The sequence below is a fragment of the Pithys albifrons genome, chromosome 8 (assembly GCF_047495875.1).
Source record: "Pithys albifrons albifrons isolate INPA30051 chromosome 8, PitAlb_v1, whole genome shotgun sequence".
NCBI lineage: Eukaryota > Metazoa > Chordata > Aves > Passeriformes > Thamnophilidae > Pithys > Pithys albifrons.
This window is the reverse complement of record NC_092465.1, coordinates 10,072,227-10,093,566: the sequence shown is the minus strand read 5'-3', so window position 1 is coordinate 10,093,566 and position 21,340 is coordinate 10,072,227. Positions and strand designations below refer to the sequence as shown.

General features: G+C 47.6%; 1 protein-coding gene across 7 annotated transcripts in view; it reads right to left on the bottom strand.

Moving 5' to 3' along the window:
* The window catches only part of HEG1 (heart development protein with EGF like domains 1), a 55,344-nt gene extending 34,004 nt beyond the window's left edge, over positions 1 to 21,340 (bottom strand). For all 7 annotated transcript variants that reach the window (XR_011698393.1, XM_071562065.1, XM_071562070.1 and 4 more), the window contains exons 1-2: positions 21,005 to 21,340; positions 893 to 1,171 (exon numbers count right to left, since the gene is read on the bottom strand). Coding sequence is in view for 6 of the 7 variants with exons in the window: in XM_071562065.1 (XP_071418166.1) it covers positions 893 to 1,171; positions 21,005 to 21,188 (463 nt within the window). In the remaining variant the exon portion in view is untranslated. The remainder of the gene's footprint in view (positions 1 to 892; positions 1,172 to 21,004) is intronic.

The following is a 21,340-nucleotide window of genomic DNA, read 5'->3' as shown; positions in this document are numbered from 1 at the left end:
TAAAACAGGTAAGTTCACAGCTGCATCCCTCATGTTTCCTCTGTTTAACAGAGCACAGTTTAATTGTAAGATGGATTGACAGGAATGGAGGGTTTCTGTCACCAAAAAATTATGGCATTTCAAACTTTGTCTTCTATTGTGCATGGCAAAAGAAACACAGATTTTTTAAAAGATATTAAAAAGGCAGAAAGCAGTAAGGAGCTGGTGCCAGGGCAGCCAGCAGCTGGCAGCCTGGGCATGCAGCTCCACATTCTAGTCCCTAAGCAGATTACAAAAAAATAAGGAATTAAAGAAAAATAAAAGAAAACCTCTATGCTCATATCTCAGCAAGACAGTTATTTTAGACAGGGATATTAAGAAAAAAACTGAGGTGGCAACAGGACAATCAGCACAGCCTTAACCTGCTGCTGTGGGAAACAGGCTTTCATTTAAGGTATGCTCAGAAGAGTACACTGGTTTACTTATGACTGAAGAATATGAACAATCCCAGAGGGAAGTGTTCACTTGCAGGATTTCCATGTGAGGATCTCAGCTACTGCTGGCCAGGTATCTTTAACTCAGGCTTTTATAATCTAGGCTGGGTTTGTGATGGGGTTCAGCTCCTCCTGAGAGGAGGCATGGGGATGGCCAGGGGTCTCTGCTCTGTGCATAGCCCTCCAGCTCTGTGGATGGGCAGGACTCTCCAGGTACTGCTCCATGGTGAAATAAAGCAGCAGATTCTGAGAATCATCTTTGCTATAATGTTAAAAAAAATCAGCCTTCTTGGCATTGGATTTCTTAAAAAAAATCTGCATTTCTAGTCACCGGGCAGGAATACTTCCTAATCCACTGGCTATGCTCAGTCCATGGGGTGGATACAGCAAACAGGGACTCTTGCATCAATAAAACTCACCAGGAGGATGGCTACGGGTGGGCAGGTGGGTTGCTGTCCCAGTAGATGGGTTGTCCAGGGATCCTGCTCCTAGTGGGGTGGCCTCCCCATTGCTGACTGGGGGACTAGTGTGCCCCATGACCCTGCTTGCCACTGGCACCGCTCTGTGCCTGGCAGGCAGTGATACCCACTCCGTGCTCCCAGCCACCACAGTCACCAGCTCCACACTGTCGACAGGAGCACCAGGAGTCCTTAGCCCTGTGTTTGAACTTCTTCCCTTCTGATGGCTGCTTTCAATGACTAAAAGGAAAAACAAGAAAAAAAATTAAATCCCATCAGCATCGATGTGCAGGCTCAGCTCACTGCAGTAACACCAAGGCCAAGCTCTGATCTCATTTACTTACACCAGAGAAAAATTTTGCATTATCAAAACATAGACATGAAATTTGGTTTTGGATTTGTACCAGTTGAAATTAGATTGGACTGTGGGCCCAAATGCCAAATCCCACCTTTGTGCACCAGACTAATTCAATTCAGCATCCCCATGCTATTTGTGTGTGTGTGTCTGTGTGTGTGTGTGTGTGTGTGTGTGTGTGTCTGTGTGTGTCTGTGTGTGTCTGTGTGTGTCTGTGTGTCTGTGTCTGTGTGTGTCTGTGTGTGTCTGTGTCTGCGTGTGTCTGTGTCTGCGTGTGTCTGTGTCTGCGTGTGTCTGTGTCTGTGTCTCTGTGTCTGTGTGTCTCTGTGTGTCTGTGTCTGTGTGTGTCTCTGTCTGTGTCTGCGTGTGTCTGTGTCTGCGTGTGTCTGTGTCTGCGTGTGTCTGTGTCTGTGTGTCTGTCTGTGTCTGCGTGTGTCTCTGTGTCTGTGTGTCTCTGTGTGTCTGTGTCTGTGTGTGTGTGTGTGTGTCTGTGTCTGTGTCTGCGTGTGTCTGTGTCTGCGTGTGTCTGTGTCTGTGTCTGTGTGTGTCTGTGTCTGTGTGTGTCTGTGTCTGTGTGTGTCTGTGTGTCTGTGTCTGTGTGTGTCTTTGTCTGTGTGTCTGTGTGTGTCTGTGTCTGTGTGTGTCTGTGTGTGTCTGTGTGTGTCTGTGTGTGTCTGTGTGTCTGTGTGTGTCTGTGTGTCTGTGTCTGTGTGTGTCTTTGTCTGTGTGTCTGTGTGTGTCTGTGTCTGTGTGTGTCTGTGTCTGTGTGTGTCTGTGTGTGTCTGTGTGTGTCTGTGTGTCTGTGTGTGTCTGTGTGTGTCTGTGTCTGCGTGTGTCTGTGTCTGCGTGTGTCTGTGTCTGCGTGTGTCTGTGTCTGCGTGTGTCTGTGTGTGTCTGTGTCTGTGTGTGTCTGTGTCTGTGTGTGTCTGTGTCTGTGTGTGTCTGTGTGTGTGTGTGTCTGTGTGTGCGTGTGTCTGTGTCTGCGTGTGTCTGTGTCTGCGTGTGTCTGTGTGTCTGTGTCTGTGTGTGTGTGTGTCTGTGTGTGCGTGTGTCTGTGTCTGCGTGTGTCTGTGTGTGTCTGTGTCTGCGTGTGTCTGTGTGTCTGTGTCTGCGTGTGTCTGCGTGTGCATGTGTCTGCGTGTGTCTGCGTCTGCGTGTGTCTGTGTCTGCGTGTGTCTGTGTGTGTCTGTGTCTGCGTGTGTCTGCGTGTGCCTGTGTCTGCGTGTGCCTGTGTCTGCGTGTGTCTGCGTGTGTCTGCATGTGTCTGCGCGCACATTAGGAGAAATAAATCTTTAAAGAAGCAAAAAGAAAAGTTTTAAACAAATATGTGAAGCAGTTATGCACAGTGCAGAGTCCATGGGAGGAGCGTGTAGGTCTCCAGAGCTGACGGCCAGATGGAGCCCAGCAGAGCCCATGTACTCCATTCCGAGTATAAGATGGTAGAGGAGAGGGCCCCACAGCTCTTCCCCCAACAAGCATTCAGCCAGGGCTTGTTGAATACCTGACCTCGCATCCCATCACCAGCACTGAGCTGGCACAAATCTAGATGAGCAGGTGAATCAGGAGGGTTTGAACAACCCATCCAGACACCATGAGGCACTGGGGACAGAAGAGATCAGGGTAGGGTATGGATTATTCAGCCCATCTGGGTGCTGAAACACCCCAAGGTGATGGACGTTTTGGCATATCTGACATTAATATCTACCAGCATATGAGAAACAAGATGAAGCTTGTGCATCTCTATCATGAGCAAACATGACCATGGCCCCTGCTCAACCTGCATACACCATTTCGGTCTGCTCTCTTGCTCCAAACCACCACCTTTCCCATAATTTAGAATAATTTTCTCTTTTCAACAGAAAATGAACAAAACACATTTATGGAATAAATGTTGGTTCCCAATCCAGCATTACCCTTTAGCTTAGCTAGCTCTTCCTCTCCCTCCACTTGCTTCCCACCGTGGTGATGTGTAACAGCAGCAATCTCCTCCCATCTCTGCACAAGATTCTTCTGTATTTTGACCATGCGCTCTATCTCATGGACCCAAAAATTACTTTTCACAGGGGCATCAACAAGCATTACATCCTTTAAGGGAGCTTCCAAAATACACGGGCAGCTGTGTGCATCCCTAGGACACAAATGTATTCCCAAAATAAATGCTAAGAAAGGACTGAAGATGTTATTCAATAGCCAATCTCAATCATTAATCTCATCTCAATCATTAATGCCGACCACCGGCAGCAGCGGTGGGACTCGGTGCAGTAGCTGTAGATTCAGCTTTGGGTCTGTCATCCAGCCTGGAGCTGAGCAACTAGTGGCAGCTGCTGTGAGTGGTTCCTGTAAGATTTACTGGAGGAATTGGGGTTTCCAGCCTGTGGTGCCACCCAGGACTGTGTGAGGATTTCCCTGCACATCAGTCACACAAAAACCAGCAGCCACCATCTATGTTACAGACCTGAGGCTTGGCTGGCACTGCAGCCTCAGATAAAGTTCAAAGCCCACAACACGTCAAAGCAAGTTCAAATCTGAAATGGCCAGATCTCAGTTCTGTCCATCTTCCTTACAACAAAACACAGTCTCTGGGCTGGAATAGCACAACAGATGTTTTTCCTACTGAGTGGGCAGAATGGGAGCCTGGGTAAAGAAGCTGCAGTTTTGGCACGAGAACTCTACCCACTTCGCAGCTCTGAGACCAATCAGACTATGGGATTTGTCCTGCATGTTCTGTGCATGGCATCCACAGGGCTGTGGACAGTACACAGGCAGCAGCAAAAGGCACCATTCAGTCTCTGTCCAAAAGCTCTGATGTAGAAGGTTAAGCCTGTTCTTGGCCCCCAAACACTTTGGAAGAAAATTGTATCTCTGATAAACACCTATGGGACACCTTCTCCTTGTCCTGCTCATCTCCTTAGTAGTTGCACCTGCCACAACAGAGGTGGCAATTTTGGAAATGGTATCCTCTATCTGTCTGCAATAAATTCAGTGGGAACTCACCAAAAAGAAGAGGTGTAGGTAAGACATTCTGCATTTCATCTTGGGAGTCTGAGCACCACGAGGGCTAAGGAGACAAGAGCTGTATTGGAGCAGAGCCCCTGGGGTACCTTTACTGACAGCCCTAGCAATGGCTGCAATGCCCACCTTGCTGAGCACACCAAGCAGCTGGTGCCACCCAGAGCCTGCTGTGGGCCACCTCCTGTCCCATGGAACAAGCTTCTTGTCCTCATCATTGGACAACAGATGCAAAGTGGCTGGGAACACTTGCAATGTTCCTTTGCAAGCCAATACTATCTATGCCTGTAATTGTAGTCCAGAAGTCCATTTATAGCAGCCACAAAAAATGTGGGTGTGCTGGAGGACAGCACACTGAATTTCTGTTTCCCTCTCACTAAAAGCTTTCATCTGTGCAGCCTGTGCTGACTGCAAAGCCTTGGGGGCCAGTTTGGCTGCACAGAGAGAAAGCAAAGCAGCAGATGCTTCAGGAAACCCTTAGGGGATGAGTATAGACAGAGGCAAATCTGCTTTCTCAGGTTGCCAAGTCATTTGTCAACAAGGGCTCCTGACGGGCAGGCTAAAATATACAGCCAGACACTGCAGCAGGCATTCCTTTGCCCCTTCTTAAAAAGTAACCCTGGAAATGCCAGCATGCAGTGCCTTCAGCTTCGACCCTTGATTGAATGTGACCATTTCAAAAGTAAAACATTGCTGGCTGCTTTGTTTGTTTGCCCTGTAAATCCACCTTGGAGTTTTCTCTATCCTCTTTTGGCTGTGCAGAGCTGCTAGGAATAAACCAAAGCACAATCCTTTCCCTTATTGTGGGTGCCAGCAAACCTGGCTTTGACTGCAGCCAGGGAGTGGAGGAGCTGGATAAGCAGGTATTATTTACACAGGCTTTTTAGAGTCATCTGGCATTTTTAACTCTGCTCTGCAAGGTATGCCAGGTCCTGGTGCAGGGAGGAAAACCTTGTGCCAGCGTGGGCTCAGTTTCCCAGTTCAGTGGGTGCAGGGCATGAGCCATGCTGGAAAATCCAACCCATAGCATCTAGTAAGGAAACCCACAAAAAATCAGGCTGTTCAAGAATATAGACATGAAATCTCAGCTGATCACACACCCATCAACCCTGCCAGAAGTGCAAAACAACCACAATCTCCTTGACTTGCCTGCAGAAATTAGACTTCAAAGACAACCCTCCTCTGAAGTGGACGGACCAGATCAAACCTTTTCCAAAAAAATCCACATTGGACCATCTGGCCTCCCCTAATGCATTAAACACTTAAAACAGGGAGGCGCTTTAGCTCAGGTACTGATCTGTCACTAACAATTTTGTCACATCCTAAGCTGCCAACTGTTTTCCACGGTTTAACTCCACACCACAGCCATTGACAAGTATTTGACTTCCAGCACAAAACCCTCCTGCCACCCGCCAGACCGGTGTTTTCCTTCCTAGTTAAAACTAGCAGTGATGCTCACCAGACAGGTCGAGGCTCGGAGTTACTTTTTCTTTGCAAGCATAACAAGTCCGCAGCTTGCTGCGAGCTGAGTTATAGCTCAGCCAGGACAAACAGATCAAGTTCCAGCTGATTTCTTGAGACTTTGGGCTTGCCCCTGGCAGCCCAGTTGGGTATCTACTTTGTGAAACTCCTGAAAAATCTCTTTTGGACCAACAATTTTCTGCCTCCATCCCTGATGCAGCACAGGCATTGGCCCAATCCAGAGGTGGCTGCTGCCAGGGCAGCATCACAGTGATGCTCAAGTCTCAACCATGGGTCAGAACAACACCAAAAAGCACAATAGTGGAAGTTTTCCACAGAGACTGTGATCATACACAGATATCTTAGGGCAAGGAGGGAAGAGGGATGTATCCTGCTACTGCCCTGAGAGCAGCATTCCCACAGACAGCATTTAGCAGGAGCAGTGCAGCCAGTCAAGACACACCACAAGCTACCCCAGCTACACTTCTTTCCTACAGACGGTGTTTTTCTCCTTGAAGGGCAGAAAAATACTTTCTTGCCTGAGGAACACAAATTTAATCTGAGTTTGCACACAAGGAAAGCCAAGTGCAATGGATTGGCTGTCCAGAGAAGCCAGCCCTTCGCCCCGGAGCAGTCCCTCCTCCGGAGGGTGGCGATTCCCTTGGGATCATTCCCGGTAGGGCCGCCCATGCAGCGGCTGCTTTGCCAGGCCAATGGGCCACCCCGGGAGCATCCCCATGCCGAGCTGAGCGCCCGTGAAGCTAAAGCAGGCTCCTCCCGAGGACAGGCAGCTATAACTACACAGCCCACATCTGTTAACGTTGCATAATCTTAACATCATCCGAGGTTCGCAGAGGAAAAAAAGAACTAATCTCAACTTGGAAAACTCCTTGGCGGCTGTAGGAAAAGGGTAGGAAGAAAGGCAGGCTGTGAGGTAGAAGGAGCGGGGAGCAGAGCCGGGGCTCCGGCCCCGCAGCGGGTGGCAGGGGTGGCTGCCGGTCCCTGGCGGGGCCGGGCTCTGGGCTCTGTTTTGAACGCCTGCTGCGGATGTCGGGATCATGGGTGGAGGCCGGTTAGGAGCCAAGTGAGTTTGTGCGAACAAAAGCTAAAGCCCTAAATCTGGACCGTCCAGGGCTCTCTGGGATTTTCAATTTCCTTCCTTGTTCTTGCTCTGAAAGAAGCAGTTCGAGGCAGGGGGGCAAACAGGGGGGCTGAAATGGAGTTTAAGAAAAAAAAATCATACTTGGGATGGGTCAGTTGAGTGTAAACACGCTGATAAAATTGCTCAGGGAAGGTCCCTCATGTGCACTAAGCACTGGAAAAATGCAAGAGGTTTTTAACCACATGCGGTCAGCCCTATCTTGCTTTTTTTTTTTTTTGGATACCAAGCAAAGGAACACTATTCTAGCAGCATTAAGAAAGGTGGCAAGTGAGGGCGTATGGGGCTTGACAGAGCCTCTCACCTCGTTGTGGGGATTGGTCTGGATGCAGTACCCTATTGACATATTCCTCAGAAATGTGTTACTTTGGTCCCTCTTCCCCTCATCCTCTCCGCACTGGATTCACAGGACTTTAAATCATTTTAACCATAATAGGAAGGATTTATGCAGGCACCAAAGATGACTGGAGTTTTAATATGTCAGCTCAAAATAAGTGATGGGGGCTTAATGCCAGCAGCAGCCCCTGGGAGCTCTGATTCCAAGGCCCAGGTGGTTAATGCCCATCTGGCCACTAGTAGCAATGGGGACCCATGGGATGGGGTGACTGGCATCATCCTCAGCCCTCCAGCACCAGGCCATGGCACTTTGTTTGCAGTGCTGCTTCATGAGATAAAAACACCTCACATTTCCACACCACGTCCCATCCAGGACTCCAGAGGATGCTAAAGGCCATTTTTGCCTCATACACTTTTTTCATTATCCCAGAGCCTGATGCTTGGAGATGCCATAGGCAAAAAAAGGATCCAATTACTGTTCTTACAAGCAGTACCCTAAAGCAAGGAAACAGGTTCTCCAAAATAATGAGTACACAGAAATCTGTGGTCTTTTCCAAAAGCACATGGCACACACCCACATGGAGTGCCCACAACTGGGAATAAAACCTACACAGTGCAGGGACAGGATACTGTTCTGCTTATTAAGCAGTTTATAGCCTCTTAATATTGGTGTCCTAAACATTTCCCTGGAGAGGTGCAGACTCCTATGAAATCCTGTGCAAGCCTATGAAATCCTAAGCTTCTTACTCATCTTTCTCGGACAGTTTGGTTCAATCCACTGATCCCTGGGATCACATGGATCCATGGCACCACCTGTGCTGCCTGAAAACCACCAGACTACCTCTGCTTCTAAAAAACCTATAAACTATGCTGAGGTTCCAGTAAAATCCCAGTCAGTCTGTCTGTCCGTCCATCCATCCATCCATCCATCCATCCATCCATCCATCCATCCATCCATCCATCCATCCATCCATCCATTCACCCATCCATTCAGTGAAGAGGGGACTGAGTTGCCAGTGCCTGGGAACTCATGTCAATGCTGCCTTTCTTGAGCATAAAGCCCAACTTAGCTGTATTTTCTTGCTTCACAGCTCATTTATATTTTACCTCAGAAGTGTCCCTCCAGCATTGCCTCCTGGTGTTAATGTGGGAAAAGCCCCTGCAGGCCCCGGGCTGGGGGGGCAAAGGCAGCACCAGCTGATGGATCCCAGGAGCACTTAACAAAGTGATTTCTTTCTCACTGTTTTTAGTAAACATCAATAAAACTAAGTCAAAATAAATCTCGCAAAATGCACAGCACTCTGAGTAATCACACCTCCTTCCTATCACCTCTCCCGCTACCCTGCAATGCTGAAATGTCTCCAACTACCCTGCCCGCATCATGGATCCCAAGTGCTAAACCTCAGCATCACCAAATTAATTTCTAAAACCCTCTAGGCTTTTCTGTAATGTCCTGCAGAAATGCTACAGAAAGTATCACCCACACATTGTTTCTCCTTCCTCTTTCCAGGGTTTTTAAAGTCTCCTGGAAGCTTTCCTCATCGGGAAGGCAGCAGTGTCCTCACCAGCATCCATGAGGCCAAAGTAAAAGCTACACAGGGACCCAGCCTGGTGTCATTTTAACTTCTGCTCCCATCCGAGGGCAGTGCTGCTGGAGACTGTCAGACGGCTCGGGAGGAAGTCTCCTGGCAGGGCTCCACCAAAGTGGAGTTGCTAGGTCACTGGAACAATAAAAAGGCAAGAAAAAACATCCTGGCTGCAAAAAAGAAAGGGGAAAAAAAATAAAAATCCATGGTGGTGTGTACAGTGCTGGTTAAGTGGAAAGAAACAGGCTGGAGAGGCTGGCGGGAGTAGAACCATGCTACTGTCCCCTTTTGCAAGCATGTGACTTCAGTTCTAACATGGATCTTTCTCCAAAGCCCTCACATAAATAATTCCAGAAACGCAGAATTTATCTGCAAGGTTTGCTATTTGAAAATCTCACATGGGACAATATTGCCAGGGAAGGTAGTTCGCTGCTGCTATGGAGAGACTAACTGCCCTTTGCATGTTAGCCAGGCATCACAATCCACAAGACAACTTTCTTGCCCCATAACACACCCCAGCAGCTGCCCCTGGTGATTTAAACTATATATATATATATATATATGTATCTCAGTAGAAGAAACCTGCCTCCAAGCCTGACTGTATTTCAGTGATAAGGGGGTGAGCAGCTTCATGAGGAGCAGAGCATCACGCGGACCTGGGGGTTGGGCTCCTCAGGCTCCTCTGTAAGGAAAGGTGCTAGAGGCTTAGAAGCTGCAGGATGAAATTTTGCCTTCTGAAAAGTCTAATTTTTGGGCCAGAAGGGAGCATTAGCTCATCCTGTCTGACTTCATGATAACCAAAGTAATTCTGTGTAGCTTATTTACTCCCAGTATAAGCTCAGTGACTTGTATTTGATTTAAAGAGATCTTGCAGGGGCGGCGGGCTGCGGGAGGGAATGAAAAAAAACACCAAACTATTGGCATTTGCAATTATTTGGGATTCTACTTAGAACCACAAGAACAATGGGCTAAAGCACAGATTTTTCTGCACAAAACCTCAACACTCATCAAAAAGCGACGCCCAGCAGTGTGAAGCATACATTCAGCAGGAGCCACTCACCCCAGGGACCAAGAACTTGGCCCTTTGATGACTCTGCAGAAAACAAGATGGTATTTTCATATCAGACTCTGGAAACAAAACCACAGGTCACTGCTCCAAAGTAGTCTGAGCTCAGGAGCTGCTTCCCACAGCCAGTAGGGAACAATAAATACTGGGAAGATGAAGGAAAGGGTAGGAAAAGGGGTGCTGCCATCCTGTGAGTTGATGCTGGGAGCAGCCAGGGGCTGCCACAGGGCCCTGGGGGCTGAGCCATGCTGTTCACTGACACAGGTGGGCTTTGGTCCAGGTGTCTTGACCAGAGCCTTGCTCCAACAATGTGCTTAAGAATTGCTCCCCAGGGAACTATTATCTGTGCTTAACATTAAGCATGTGCCAAAGAGCTTTGCTGGCTGTCAGTCACACCAGGGATGATGACTAGTCTGGGAACTGAGCAACTTCTCAAGGACATGGTGGGGATGAGAAGTATGAAGAACTCTCCTGGATGCAGGAGAATCACAAGACATGGATGCAGTTTGGTGACACACAGAAGGCTTCCTGGGTTCTTCCCTCCATGTAGCCTAGCAAAATGAAATCCCATTCTATGAGAAAATTGATGGTATCCCAAGCCTTATACCCAGCTCTTGCCTCCCAACTGAAGGTAGGACACAGGACATGCTGCCGTAACAGTGGGAACTGCGGATGCTCTCATAGCTCCTTATCTTCCAGCAAGGGACAGTGAGACTTGTGAAGGGATGGAGAAAAAGAGCAAATAGGCAAAAAAATAAAGCAGCTTAAGGAGAAATTAATCCCCAGAAGAGATAAGGGCCCCCACCTCCCTTCCCCCATCTGCTGCAAAAGGATGATGATCTAAATCGCATTTCCTAGATGACACCACACCGATCTTATGCCGGAAGTGGTGGTGGCAGCGCTCAGGATGGTGCCAGACCTCCTTCTTCCATGGGATGAGTGAGGTCCTTCCTGGCTGGCACTCACCAGCCAGTCACCACTAACATGCAGAGGAATGGCATGCCCAGCTGCAGCTGGAGCAGGCATCCATCTTGCTACCCTGCACCACTCTCCCACTGCCTCTGAAGTCACACATTTCCTTTCTGAGAACCAGGGGGGAAGGGTTTACCATTTCCAGTGCCTTTCTACACGTGTATTGGGGAGGCTCAAAAATAGATGCCTTCTTTCACAGTGGCCAGCAGTGGAAATGGGTGATGGAGAAGGGCAGAATTGGGCTGTGACCCTCCAAGCTGTCACTGAGGACTCACAGGGAAACAGGGTCAGGTCACATCCTACCTTGATGCGTACAGGCACGGTGCACTGAGCAGGCAGCACAGACGACCAAGAGGCAAGAAATCTGTGCCCAAAACCCATCTGCCCACACACTGATCCAGACTACTCAGCATAGAGCCACCTCACACCAACTGCCTTGGCATATTTATGCCATCAAGAGACCATCAACTTCAGTCTTAACCCAGCACATGACACAGTTTGCTTTTCAGATGTACCAGCAATTTACAGGACAGGATTATGAAGATCTCTGTCTGCATGGTGTGGACTGTCCTCAGAGACCACAAAATTGCTGTTACTCCCATTCAGAATTCCCAAGGTCAGAAGCCTCCTAGTGCTCATTTGGCTTTCTTCAGGCATCATATTTGCTGCCTGTCCCTAAGAAAAGACCATCTTCATAATTATTCTGTGCTCTCTGATTATGTTTCCCTCCTAAGAAACATCCTTTCAAAGGGCTTTTATGTGCAGGGTTGGCTGCCGGTCTAATACTACAGCCCTATTCTGCATTTGCTGAAAGGGCTGATAATGCCCTAAAAAGAATTAACATTTAGATGTTAGTCCTGTAAGCAAATCTGAATCAAACAATGATGACTGTTCAAATGCCTAAAGCTACTCAGGGGTATTTTCATTTAAGCTCTACCAAGCTTGTACCAGGGGTAAGGAGCTTTCTAAAGATGCCTTTGTGAGCACCAGCTACTAAAAACCTTCTCCTTGTCCCTCCAGACACAGATACAATTATGCCCAGCTCCGGCACAAAGACAAAGGCTGAATTACAAGAGCAGTATTATGCTCCACAATCAGGGTCCTTGATTCCAATTGACAAGGAAAGCAAATCATGCGCAGTTGGTTTGCGGATGCTTCCACTCCTGGAAATCATTTCCATCACAGGGATAGAAATTAGTTCAATAGACAGGGTTACCTTTTGCATTTCCTCCCCAAATTGTTAAATTACCTTGTCAGTTTGTGAGATCTTACAAGTTATGCGGGGTCAAACCTGGCCAGCACTTGTCTGGGATATTTCTTTGCAGAAGGTTTAACTACCAGCAGATACAATTTCCCTGATAAGAAAGTGTTTTCTTACCTATAATGGTACAGATGTAATGGGACGGTTATTCAGAGATGCTGTGAAACCTTTCTCATTTTCAAAAATGTGTTAGATAAGTATCTTCTGGGGTGATCCTGCCAGGGGAGACATCTCAAGATCCCTTGGGAGATGTCTTGAAATCCCTGACCTGCCTTTTGTTTTTATAGAGCACTCAAAACCAAAGCAAAATGAAAAACCTCTCAAATATCCAAACTCCAGCCTCAAACTTACACATACTCCAAAAAGTGCTGTCCTCCCCCTAAAACAGATCCTGCTGCCCTGGGTGGGTGGGCAGCAGTACCCTCCTTCACAGGAGGTATCTCTCAGATAATATATTGAAGCCTAATCTTCAACTTAGTGTGATTCATCCCCACTTCAGCAAGGTTCACCAGAGCGTGACGTTTCACATTGGTCCTCGGGGCTTAAGAGATTTTCCACAAGAGGAAGGGTGTTAACGCCAGCATCCTAACAAGCAGTGACGTGAATAATTGTGTTCTATAGATCTAAATTCCTCTTGTCACTCCAGATGCAGAAGTGCCTTTTAGCTTGCTTTCCAATGAAAAAAGAGCCTTTCTTTGCTACCAGCAACCAAAAAAACCTGCCCGTAAGTCCAAAACCCCTGCACAGGGTTTCTTCCATAATCTGAAGATCCTTACAGGCTTCCAAGGGTGGTTCTGGTAGCAGAAATGACAATGATGCCTGTCTGGTTATAGAGGAAAGAGGTCAAACTGATCCTGTAACAGCCTTTAAAAAAAGAAAAAACAAACAAACAACAAAAAACCCTCTGCCATCACAGCTTGCTGAAAATGCTGAGAAAAACACCCTAAATGTGTGTGTACAACACGACATCCTATGGGAAATGCAGCCTGGGCTGCACCCCTGGGACAACAGCTAATCCTGCCGAGTTAACCCTCTGTGCACAGTTTGCATGCCTTTCTATCAGACCACTTAAAATTCCTCCTCACTCTATTCCTACTGATTTAATCTCAGAGCTAAATTAGCTCAGAGTTAAAAAGAAAAGCGTGTTTTCTCCCAAATTTCAGCTGCACGGTCCTCATTGCCATCAAACCACTCTGTAAAAGGTCCCTCAAACAACTTCATGTTTGCCTTGGCGAACAAACTGCAAAGGCCATGGCATTTCCAGAGGACTTTTTCCCAGCATCAAATTGGGAGTCCAAGACGGGGTGCCATGCAGGAGGGCAAAGGAAAGGACTTGCAGCATTTCATTTCATAACAAGTGACATGGTCACCCTCAAGCAGCTTAAACTGGCCAGACCACAGTCAGGATGTTGTGAAAGCAGTTCTAAAGGTCCTCCTAGCTTCACATCCTTGCAAAGAGTGAAAAAGCAGATGGACCTTGCCTCTCCCAGCAGAGTCAATCCACCAAAGTAAAGGTGCTTGCACAAGGTATTTGGACAGGTGGACAAAAAGCAACTGGGTTTGCACACAGCATTCTTGCTGTGTTATCCTGCATGTCTCTGCCCACCCTCTCTTCTCCTAGCAAAGTAAGACAATGAAGAGGACTGCACTCCTACAAATGCATGGGCAGTGCCCTGGTAAACAGGGGTGTCTGAAACAGCCCCTCTGTCTGGACTCAAAAGCCCCTGGAGATCAGATTTGAACTAGTGTATTTTTAAATAATCCCAGCCTGGGCTTCTTATGTGACTCCTGGAAATGCAGCTAATGTTTTCAAGGTGTTTTTGTCTACCACCTCTACATCCAGAAGCTGCTTTTCTACCTCTTCAAGTGATTCTCCTGTAATGACAACTCCAGGAGTCGGGGTTTTAAGGAAAGACAGCCAAATCTTAGGAGGCTCTTGACACAGATCCTGACTTTTGGCAGCAGTGCTCCCTCGCCCACAGCTGAGATGCTGACTGCAGCTTGGGAGATGCTTAAGTAACCAACTGCAAAACTATTTATCAAATGACTCAAGTCAAGGGCACAGCAGATGCAAAAGCAGATATAATGCTCCTCAACAGCCCTGCCTGCACAGAGGACAGGCAACAGGAAACTGCTCCATCCAAACACAGAGGGACAGGGGGCAGCAGCATGGGAGCAGCAACAGTTTATAGGATATTACACCCCGGTTTTGCATTTCAGGCACTTTTAAAATTGTATTTTTATATCTAATGCATTTCATAATGGTTTCTGAGACAGTTCTGTTTGCCCTCCTACATTGAAACAAATTAGCCTGGAAAGGCAGAGACCTCCAAGACAGCAAGCTCCTACAAGTTTTGTGAAGACCAGCACTTTACTAGAGAAGGCTCTAGTGAGTGTCCAACTTGGGGAGCTGCTGCACCCAGACCAAGGCAGGATCTCCGTGGCTCAGTCAACAATCTGGCCATGGGACTCATACACATTTAGCACCCACAGAGCCAAAAATAAACTGTAGCACACCCTAACACAACCCACCCTGTAGCGAGCAGAAGAGAACAAACCACAGATACTCTACACAGAGCAACTTTCTCAAATGTCTCCTCTTCCGTGGGTTTGCCCAAACACTGACAGCTCTAAAAATTAGCATCTTTCTCCCCTCATTTTATAAAACCAGGATTATGATCCCAGTGAGCAGAAACCTTGCATCATTTTACTTTCCTCCAGCTGATCCCTCTGCTCACCTTGGCTCTGCCTGTCCCTTCTCAAAGTTCTTTAGGATCATGGGTGGCCATCACCCTATCCAGCACCCAGATGAGATAAAATACAAATTAACAGCAAAGAAGGGATATGACCCAAGATCCTAAAATGTGTATTATAAACCTCATAGTATTCAGATGCTACAAGAGGCCCTCATTTTACGCAGGAGCTGGTTCTTACTCTCTTTTCCCCCTGTTCTCTACAGAGCACTTTAGGAGACTAGATCTGACAGCAGTGTTACTATAGCACAGGCAACAGCTACGCTAAAAGCCTGGAAGAGCTGAAGTTTACAGAGCTTCCTTTACTCAAGGGAACTGCATTTTTCTAAGATTATATTATTACTTGGGCTGGTCGCTCAGTAATGCAACATCATTTCCCTTTTGGGTGGGAAAGTTCTCTCCTTGTCCTCCGATGCAAATGATTTCAGCCTGAAAGGATGAACGTGGACTCTGCGTGAACTGTGCCCCTTGCTGAAGCAGCACGATGTTATATATATATATAACACCTGGGCATTAAAAAATATATGGTGATGGGTGCACAAACTGCACAAACACAAATCAGCTGTATCTATGCAGAAAAGGGTGAGAGAGAAGAGTTGCCAGATGTGACAAAACTGTTTTCTCCTGATAGGCACCCACAGACTTCTTTCACAAAGCCTGTGCTTGTAACCCTCTTGCATCTCCTCTGGATGAATATCCCAGCAAATGAACCTCCCGTATTTACAGAAACAGCAAATTACAATGCAAACATCACAAAACTGCTCAGAGAAATAAAATTTGAATTTGTAATCAGGTCTGCTGCCACTGAAAATTGGATTCTGCCTTCTGTGCTCAGCCATTCAGGAAAAAGAAACAACCTATTGTATGACCTACATCTTCAATTGAATGTAAATAACAGGGCGTGTGTTTGGGGTATTCAGGCCTCGTGACGAGCTTACAAGCTACAGACTATGGATTCTATATTAAGCATTGTCAGGGAAATATTCCAAATGACCAAGCTTTAATTCACTTGGAGCACCTTCTGACACTCTGGCTGGTCAAACTGCCCCAAAGTTTCTTTGTACCACTTCAGCAGCAGAAAGATACCAGAACAGGTGCCAATATCTGGCCATGACTCTTTCCAGAGAAGCTCTGTGTGTGGCTGAGTGGATAAGTCCAGGTCTAGGCAGTGCTATTTGTCTGCCCAGAGACAATCAGACCCCCTTCAGACCTTCCTCAAACCCCATACCAAAGAAACTCCCTTGAAACTACTTGGGGAAGGAAATCCAGAACCCTGAGGGTTTACACTGGCTATGATCCATCCAGCTCCAGATCATTTCCCTCGGAGGTATTTCACAGGTTGCAGCCCTGCCTGGAGAACCCCATGCATGCCAGGGGCACCTGGGCTGGGCTCAGGCAGAGGCAGAAAGGCAGCATTTCTGTACTGTAAAAAGGCAGCAGGCTGAGCCCTGCCACTCTATACCTATCCTTGTTTTGGAAATATTACATAGCTCCCATTAGTGGGGAACCCACAGCAACAGACAGGAGCCCCTTCCAGCAGCAAATCCAGAAGAGTCACAGACGTTGGTGGTGCATTAATCTCTACACCACAGCACTGAAACAGTATCACTACACTGACGGGTTTTACTGCCTTTATTAGCTTGTTAATTGAAATTGTTCTTTATCCTGTTTAGGTTATTCTATTGGCTTGGATGAATGCTCCACTAAAACCATCACAACCAGACTGATGCTATTAAGTTTTATGTTTTGGATACACAGGCACAGTCCCAGTTTCAGCAACATCCATTTGTTTTGCACTTGAACCACCAAGACCAACAGCCTTTCCAACCTGGCACCATATGCCCTCTGCTAAATGAGTACAATCCTCTGCCACTTCCCAGAGATATGATGGTAATGGAGCCATCAGTCTCAGCAGCTGTGACATGCCCCCTGCAGATGAGCAGGATGGGGAGAATAGAGGATGAAGCACACAGAACCGTTTGGGAGTTCAGTCATGGAGGGTTACTGACAGCAAGCCCAAAAACTGGTATCTCTAAGAACAGATGAAGGAAACAAGTTGTTCCAGAAACTCCACAATCCTCCAAACTCATCAGTATCTGCAACTTTTGATAATGAAAAGAATATTTGCTGAGGAAGGCACCCCTGCACCAGCAAGGCTGGCACCAGCCCCTGCAGACATGGCAGCAACCACCCATATCCCTCGTCCTCCTGGCCACAAGAAAAACTTAAACCAAGTTAAATTATCCCTCCAAAGTGGTGACAGCTGCTGGAGCAGAGCATGCTGCAAACACCTCCTGTGACTGGGCACAGGCTGGTGCTGGTGGTTTGGAACTGGGAAATTAAACTTTGTGGAGGGCCCAATCACAGGCTTCAGCTACAGCAGCTCTCCCCTTACCCACCGTGCCCTGCTCACAGCTCATCACGTTCAGTGTGTGGGGATGCGTAAATCAATATGCTTCACTATGTGCTCCCTGACAGCCAGGTTACACAATTATCTCTCAGACCATATTCATTTAGCACTTAAATATCACACAAAGTGCTTCCACAGATTGATGTGAACCCAGCTGGTCAGCGTATGACCCTTGCTACCTTCTGGGGCTTGAAATGGGGAATAAGCGAGAAAGCTGATCTCTAATCTCCCTCCTTTTCTGAAGTATCTTTTTTTCTTCTCATATCTTTTTTGCTTTTAATTATGTACCCCAAAGGAGCAGAGTTAAACTCATACAATCCCAAGGACTTCACGTTCACAGCACACCAACCAAATATGCTTACAGCTCACAAAGATGCCCAAGACAGGAAAACCCTGCAGCCTTTTCATAGTGATGCAGAGGTGCAGGAAGTGATCCTTGTCTCCACACTGCAGGGGGAGAAAGCATCATTCCTGCACCACACACAATCATGCATCAAAGCTAGACAGCAGCATCTTACACCTCTCTGCATCAGTGTGACTGCAGGAAGAGCCAGGTTTATGCCCCCAGGAGCCACAAAATACATACTGCAACATGTGAGGCAGGTTTGGAGGCAACAACATATTTCTGCGCAAAGAAGCATCCTCAGCATCTTCCCTCACTCCTGAATTTGCATCTTCCTCACACAGAAAGTTTCAGAAGAAAGTTTAAAAAATACATAAATAAAAACAGAATGTTCATCCCCTCTAAGAGGTCTGGGAAGTCACTCCCAACAGCCAGCCTATATCTCTGCTGCAAGCAAAGCTGATTCCTTCTCAGGTGATTTCACACCTTATTTCCAGGGCTCTCACCAGGAAAGCTGCAAAGAAAAGTGGCAGTTGGCATGGAAGAGAGGGAGAATGGACAGAAGGACAGACACAGATGGCAGAAAAGCAGATCAACTTCTCAGGGCAAGCAAGCCCACTGCCAGCAGACACATGCTGTGCTGGACACAGTAGCAGGGCACCTGTCTGGATCAGAAGTAACAAGAAAAGGGGCATTGCAGAAACAGAGGGAGATTCCAGCATAGTGATTTGTCAGGGCTCAATCCCACCTCTGCTGTCCTTGTAGTGTCACTGGAATTACTCCCATTTCACAGATGGGAAACCTGAAATACAGAGACCTACAGGAGAACGGAAATTGTAACCAAACCCCCACTGCCTGAGGCTGGCAGCAGACGATGCTCTTCAGCTTGCCCGGTGCCCATGAGAAGTAGCTGCCAGTAGGAATTTCATGCAAGGGTTTGACAATGCTTGAACTTCACTATTACTAGCCTTCTTGCTCCCTACTTCATCTATTTTAATTTTTCCTGTGTTTCTCTCTGTGGGTTCAGACTGAAATTATTTTAAACACAGGCAAAAGCCATCTGTCCTCATCTCTCCACCAGACAAGTCCACAGAGGGTCTGGCAGGGAGGGTGGCAGATGCAGACTGAGGCACAGGCTGGCCAGGAAGGCAGTGAGGCTCTGAGGGCAGCCCTGCTCCCACCCCGTTTCCTTGCCTCACACTTTGTGAGAGACTCAAAAGCCCCATTTCTATACCCACTGCCTCACCATCTGCTCACTAAGCCCTGCCTGAGAACGGGCTTTTGCCTCCCAGTCTCAGACTGTTTCAAAGGGAGATGTAATCTTCATTTCCACATAGTGCTGGGGTGATGGGTTCACAAGAAATGCTCCCCCTTCTTCAAGCAAATGTTTTCAGAGGTGGAAAATGTCTCCAAGGTGCAGGAGCAGTGGTAAGACAAACAGGGATTCCTCAAGCATCTCAAACTCACCCTGAGAGTGATTCAGGAGATTCCCCCCAGCTTGCTCCCATAACACCAAACAATTCCCTTGACTGACAGGCATAGAGCTGGAGATAACAGTGAGTCAATCGCAGCTGTCAGGACCCAGCGTAATTCATGATGCTGTTTGCCAGGGAGCGAGCTACTGCTGGGCTATTTATCACTCCTTCATGATGCGTCCCCTGCTCCTTCTGGATGGGGTTGACATAATTCACGAGCACCTGTAGCTGCTGAGCACTGGCTGCACAGAGCAAAGCCTCCACCACTGAGCCGGGCAGCCAGACGCTGGTAGCCTGACAAATGGATTTTCCAGCATGTGGACAGATAGTTCAGCTTTTCAGACTCTTAACAAAGGAAATGCATTCCTCCACTGACTCTCAGGAGTCATCAAGGTCACAGGAAGATGCCAGATCGAAAGCTGAGATGAAAATAAATATTTTTTTCTAAGGAGTTTGTGCACCTCTCATCAAATAATAGGTGAGCACTTTGCTGGAAAGTTGCAGAGTTTATCTTCATGTGGTTGGTAGCAGGTAAGACAGCACTATTTTCTCCCAGTTTGGAGGGCTAACTAATATTTGGAGTAGCACAAAGAAGTGGCTGAACTGGGAACAGACCCAAATCTCCTTCATTTTGATGCAGTATCCTGGTCACCAAGTTGCTCTCACACGCTGCTCTAACACTGCTAGCTAAGAGCTTTCTCGTCCACTGGAGGTTACTGATCCAGCTGATATGCCCAACTATATATTTTGTCTAGTGTGGATATATCCTACAAAAGCATGCCTTGGGTTTGTAAAGAAAACTAAAATATTATGAATGTAGGTTTGTTACATTTTCTGAAAGTGTACAGCTCCATGCAGCCAAACTTAATGCTATGATATTCTCTCCGCATTAGAAACAAAAAGATGAAATTCGACAGTCCAGCTCAGACAGGTGATCACTCCTAAAACCTACTTAAAACCTGCATCTAACTAATTTGACCTATTGAATTCCTTATACCACCTGCAGATACCCAGCATATTCCAAACTCATTGAGAATTAATCATCCTTAGAGCTATATGTCCTCTTTGGTGAGTAAGTGAGCCAGTTTACTGAGTGACACTTGAAATGACCCCTGCTTGTTCTGGGAAAAATATGGTTTCTCCTGTGCTGAAACCAAATTCAGTGCAATTTGTAAAGCATGAAACTAATCATTGCTCATGATAACTACATTGTAGATGTAGCATGCAAAGAAGAATGTGACTTTATACATGACTAATCTAACAGTCTCTAGGCTACGAAGAAAGAGAGAGGGTATTTATAGAGAGCTGAAAGCATTTGTCCCTACACCTGGATGTGGGTCAGCACTGAAGATGAGATGAGGGCATGTCTGAAGACAAGCAGAAGGCAAGTCAGACCCTGAAGACCACTTAGAAGAGCCACCAATTTCCCACTTAGGAAGCATTTTGGTGATAGAGTGTTGACAGTACTCCTGGGTATCCCCTAAAACCTTTCTCAAGTTCCTCTGTGAAGTTTCCACTGCTCACCTTCCACTCAGTCCACACAGCTACAACGTGTTTACACTTTCCCACCCACAATTCCCATCCCAAACCTGCACCCAGTGAAGCAGTTGCCTGTAGCACGATGAGCTAGGGCAAGGCTAAAAAGGGAAAAGGATTTGGGGAGTGGTGGGGTGGTGGTGGTATTACATTTCGCAGCTGAATCAGCCCTGGGTGATGCCGGCATGCTCAGCAACTCACAGTCGCGGTGTGGCAGAGCGTGCGCGGGGTCCCACGCTAGGAGAGACCCGCACGGTGTGGGACCCCACGCACTCTCCGCCGCACCGCGACTGCTGCTGAGATGTAATTCCGTTCCTACCCCCACCCCTATCCCCATTGCGGGGCACTCACCCGGGCTGTCGGCTTGTCCCGCGGCGGGAGGCGAGCAAGGGCGGCCGAGAGGGTTTCGGGACGGAGGAGGTGGAGGAGGAGGAAGAAGAAGACGCCGTGGGGAAGCGAGGGGCAGCGACCCGGCCGGCGGGACCGGGACCAGCCCCAAGCCCAGCAGCAGCAGCAGGGTGCAGGCTGCCGGCATGGCGCTGGGGGTGGATGGAAGGGGAGGCGGGGGGGGGGGAAGGGGGGTGGTTGTTCACATACCCAGAGCGGGGCAATGAATAACCACGTAAATAGCGATTTTTAATGAATTCCCGGTGCCCCCCCCGGGGCGGTGCCTTAAAAGTGCGGGGT